The following is a 5,324-nucleotide window of genomic DNA, read 5'->3' on the forward strand; positions in this document are numbered from 1 at the left end:
TCACAAGTTACAATATTTATTGTTACAGTGCAAAATTCTCTTAATTTTTTCACATTCAAACTAAAGACAAAGCACATATTGACATTAGTGCAATAGTTGAAACAACACTCACTTCTGGGATACACCTGTAAGGAAAATTATATATTATAAACAAGTTACCATGCTTTGTGTTTCATGTTATCAAGGCACCACAGGTCAGAAATGTTGCAATAAAGTCAACAAAAGGAGTTAATATTGTATATTGACTCTTACATTATATAACATCATTGCATGAATGTTTCCAAGAAATATAGAAAAGCTTAAATCCACTCTAGCCTTTTCTGTTTTTGGGAATGTGTTAATAAAAAATAGCTCTTTCATCCATTAATTTTTTAAAATAATAATTTATAAAATTGAAATATTTCAAGCTGATAGTGTTATAAATTCTACACAGTCATAATAAACGGTACATCTGGTTGTGTCTGCAGGGTCTTTCAGATATCACGTGTTTAATAGGTTCTAACATGGCTTATATTTTAGCCTCCAGTGTACAAACATATCACACTCATTCATAAAACTGAAAAAAATGTTACTCAAGTCCTGACATGTACAACCCTAGAAGTTAGAAAGATTGTACCCTCCGCCCTGTGCATAAATAATTTTAATATATGACATTTAAACATTTTAAAAGCAATCCTTCCATAAAACACTTAAAACGGCAGATATCACTCATAATTATAGCAAATATGTAAAAAAAAAAAAAAAAACTGCTATAGCTTGCTGTTCTCTGGGACAGGTTTGACTCTCAGAACCCCTTCCTGAGAACACGAGGCTGCCAGGACCCCATCTCTTCTCCACAGCCGGCCCTGAGCCAGTCCTCTGCTGCTTCCTGCAGGAATCAACAATCACACACCAAAAACAAACACAAATGTTAGCCTCAAACTGGAAATGGAGTAAAATTTAGGAAAAGGACAAATCTGACGTATCGTATCGGCCGATACCGACCCGATACAGAAAAACAGCTGAATTGACTTAAAACGCTACTTTGTTTAAACACAGATATAAATGTAGTAAATTACAAATCTATTTGATAACTCTGCACCAGTACAGCACACATAGATACACCGATAGCTTCACAGCCTTGGTAAGACATGTAAAAACAACAACTTTATTTTGTTAAGTCAGTGCAATTTAGACTATGTTGGCCAAACATGTAAAAATAAATTGCAACAAACCTTCTCTTAAATGGTTCAGAAAGCATAATTAGGAATTTTAAATATAATGAAAAATAAATAATAAAGCATGACATCACTCAGAACGCTCTTACAGGTCGGGAACATTGCCCCTGATACCATATCTAGAATTTTTTTCAATATTGGCAACGATTTAGATATTAATATCGGATCGGTGCATCTCTAGACATTAACTGGCTATAGTGAGACTTGAAAATGGACACACCTCAAAATGTAAGGCTGAGCAATCTGTGTCCTTAGTTTAAGCATGATTACATGCAAAGAGCCTTTCAGAGCTCAGCCTTGGTGCCAACACTTATTTCGTATCTTGCTGTTCATTTTCACCATTGTTGTCCAGAATGAAGTGGGGCAGGTATGTGAGGACAGTGGGGTTACAGGAGGAGGGACTGACCTGCCCAGGGGCTGTCACATTCGTACAGCATCCACTCGTCGCTACGGAAGGTGCTGTGGAACCACATGGCGTGGTCCAGGGAGGCGGTGAAGCGGGCTTTGTATTTAGGATACGGCAGCAGTACCGTCCCCAGGAGGGCAAAGTCTGACACGTAGGCGGCCACACAGCAGTGCAACTTCATGTTTCCTTCACCTGCATGGGAACAAAAGCCATCTGCATCCACAGAACTCGTTCAATTATGTTTCTCTGTATTGCAGTTATGGGTTGTTCAAATATTACCGATATGTCCTCGAGCTCTGGCCCAGAACAGCCTCCGCGGTTCTCCTGAAACATGGCGGTAAAACTGTGCTGGGCTGACGGGCTTCACCTCGATGGGAACCTCGGTAGCCAGGAGTTTGTTCAGGCCTTGTTTTGCACTCTCTGTCAGGTCTGGTTTACTGTGAAGTGAGCAGATCCTCAGAACACATTCAGAGCACAATGAAGACAGAGTTTGGTGTGCAGCCCGATGGAGCAGCCAGTTCTCATCTGTCCTTATTCTACAATTTTATTCATACTTTTTTAGGGGTGAGGCATTGCATGCTTGGACAATTCCCTTTGGTTTTGGTTGTTGTGCAACTATTTTATTTTATTTTTTTACTTTCAGACAGCTGTTGTGGTGCACAACAGCTGTCTGAAAGACAACATATTTTGCTTGATGATAAATTGTTCTAGTAATTATTACGATAAACAATAATATTGTTGTTTTGAATCCATTTTCAAGTAATATATTGATAATGGTGTAATGATACACTCTCAAAGATCAAGAAATTTTAACTGTGTCAGTAAAAATTTAGCACAGGAACTGGAAGACATTTTAAATATCCAAAATAAACAACCAAAAATGATAAAACAGAAATAAAATCCACATACACACAACCAAAACTATAAATAAAATGGATTATGAAGTCTCCATAAACAAGCTAACCTTTCAAAAAATATCAGTGGAATCAAAATTGTTAATTTTGTTTTAATTTATCTTGAGATGAATTAATTGCTTACCTCCAACAATGATTTAAATTATCTGATACAAAAACACTACTGTAAAAGTATTACTGCTATAACATTCACCAGCAGATTGCACACAGGTGGGACAGAGTGCATCACCACCAGGTAATACTTTCACCCCATCAAAAGCCTAATGTCCACCACAAAATACAGACTGACATCTGACCGGTGACTTTCCAACCAAGCTCACATCTCCACCACACAGAGCCGTACCTGAGGTAACGCTGGATGATCTCCTCAACGGTGGGCAGGTCTTCAGGCTGAGGGACCACCGGCATGGGGAACTGGTGCTGCAGCGGGCTCGGCTGCAGCAGCTGGAAGGACGCCTGGCAGATCAGGATGGGTTGTCCATGCTGGATGGCCTTCACAGAGCGCACAGTGAAACTGCGCCCATCTCTAGTGCGGTCCACCTGGTACAGAACCGGTACCTTAGGGTCTCCTGGAAGAAAAGAAAGGAAAAAAAAAAAACCACAAAAAAATGATCCGACTCTTCAAACTGTTGCTTGGTTCCAGATGCTTCATAATCCGAGTCTTACCTGCTCGCACAAAGTAGCAATGGAGCGAGTGGGCATAGAGATCATCACTGACCGATTTGGCAGCAGCCACCAGAGCCTGGCCGATGATCTGACCGCCAAATAAGCGCTGCGTGCGCGGCACCCAGTGGTGTGTTCCCCTGGCGGAGAAAGAGATGGGACTGAAATAAAATACTCTCATCAGATCCAGCTGCTCAAAGCTGCTTGTAATAAAAAATAAAGCTTCCTGCAAGCAGGTTTAGTAGCTTCTAGCTGTTCCTAGGGATAAACTGTTCCGAGTTTTGTGGATGACTATTTTGATCTCCAGTTGATAGCAATATAAAAATAAATTTGAAAAATGAACAGTTTTCATAAACATTGTTTTCCAGTTAGGGTGCAACTTCCCGACTTCCATAATGTCGTGATCGGCCGACACTTACATGTGAAGTCGATCTAACATGGACAACTTAGCGAGTTTGTTACTACATTTAGTGACAAAAAAAAAAACTGTACCGGCCAAATTTGGAATCGGAAGGTTAGGCTTTTTAAAGATTGGTGATCGGCCAGAAAACTGCGACCGGTGGACTACTTTTTTCCAGCTTTTCTGACATTAGCAGCCATTTTTAATTCATATTGGAAGCAGAAGCTACATCACACTTTTTGACAGAGAAAGTGTGATCTCTAAATTTTTAAGAATTTAGAGATCACACTTTCAACTCTATAACTTATTAGAGTAGACAGTATGTGGAATCAGACTGCTTCGATGCAATATTTGGCGGACCTTCGTATTCATTTTACTTAGTTCTAAAGCTAACAGAGGAGTGGGGACATTGTGACGAAAGAAAAAGATTCAGGGAAAGAGAAGTCAATCACAATCATTATTGCAATATTGAGCAATAGTTCTGCAATACATCATACATTTTGGGAGCTTTTTGTGTCCATCTGATGCTAGCACAGGCGTTTCATCTTCTTATTTCCTACTGAAAATAAGCCCTTAAACTTAACTCAGAACTTTCCAGAAGACTTCTAACATTTTCAATACCAGGAGGCTTCAGAGCAGCTTGAAAACCTTAAAATGATAAAAGTGTGTTCAGCCGAGCTGCTGTCTCCTGGAGTCCATCTCTCACTTGGAGCTAGTGTCTTAGACCAGGGCCCTTAAATCCTTAAAAGTAAGGATTTAAATTTAAAGTCCTTAAATCAAGGCCTCAAGGACTGGAGTCCTGCAGCTTTTAGATTCGCCTCTGCTAATTCAGCCACTTGATTGACTTGTGTTGGGCCAGACACATCTAAAAACGACATGTTGAATACGTTGTGTTCACAGGTCAGAGAAAGATTGGATTTTTGATTTTCTCATGTATATAAAAGAAAAACTGGCCAATTTTAGTTAGGAGCTGATCTCATGTTTGACTGTTTTATATTACAATCATTACAGGAACTGTAGTCCACATGACTGTATAATTTGTTAGAGTAGTCTATTATAAAGCATTTTTCCCAGTGGTTTATTTATATTGCTTCTTTTTTTCTTTTTTTTTTTTTTTTTACAAAAAAAAAAGTCACTGCTACGTCTCCTTACCAAAATGCTTTTATCGATGTTAAACTTGGAAAAAACAGTCACAATAAGCTTGGAGCTGTTTGCATGTGATTAAATAATTTTTAAAAAATGAATCGCGACCATGTGTATTTTTCAACCCATTTATTTACGTTTGCAGCGATTTATTCAGGCATTAAGACAGTCACCTACCCGGAATCGTTACAGTGACAGAGACGGTTTTTGGCATTGAACACCTCCCTAAAAACACAGCTGCAAAACGTTTGATCCTATCAAAGGTCCCAGTTAAAACACAACGTTAACTAGAAGCAAGTGTACGAATTTCTAAATGTTTTAGAAGTGACGAACTGGAGCTACGTACCTGTAGAGGTCAATGTCCAGCTGCTCCAGGTTTAAGACACTGGTAACCAGGACGCTTCGGAGGTCCTGCGGGTAACGAGCTCCAGAACTTTCCGAGCCGTCATCCTCAGCTGAATTCTGTGACTCTATTATATCAATTAACCGATTAAAGGAATCACTCTTGCTCACTTTCCCTTCTGCCATTTTTCTTCAGCACTTCCTCTTATTTGCTCGGTGCCGATCAGATATATTGCTCT

At 39.4% G+C, this 5,324-nt stretch overlaps 1 protein-coding gene across 2 annotated transcripts; it reads right to left on the reverse strand.

Annotated features, from left to right (window-relative positions):
- On the reverse strand, positions 1-5,324 carry acot8 (acyl-CoA thioesterase 8). 2 transcript variants are annotated; one of them, XM_023353509.1, is made up of 6 exons: positions 5,090-5,324; positions 3,204-3,361; positions 2,881-3,106; positions 1,903-2,060; positions 1,624-1,815; positions 1-868 (listed from the first exon to the last, which is right to left on the reverse strand). In XM_023353509.1, exons 1-6 carry the CDS (start codon positions 5,269-5,271, stop codon positions 750-752), a joined length of 1,035 nt encoding a protein of 344 aa, XP_023209277.1. In that variant the 5' UTR covers positions 5,272-5,324; the 3' UTR covers positions 1-749. The 2 variants fall into 2 exon arrangements, with proteins under 2 accessions (XP_023209277.1, XP_005807864.1); XM_005807807.3 differs by having other exon boundaries at positions 3,204-3,340; positions 5,090-5,322.

This window comes from Xiphophorus maculatus, chromosome 20 (assembly GCF_002775205.1).
Source record: "Xiphophorus maculatus strain JP 163 A chromosome 20, X_maculatus-5.0-male, whole genome shotgun sequence".
Taxonomy (NCBI): Eukaryota; Metazoa; Chordata; class Actinopteri; order Cyprinodontiformes; family Poeciliidae; genus Xiphophorus; species Xiphophorus maculatus.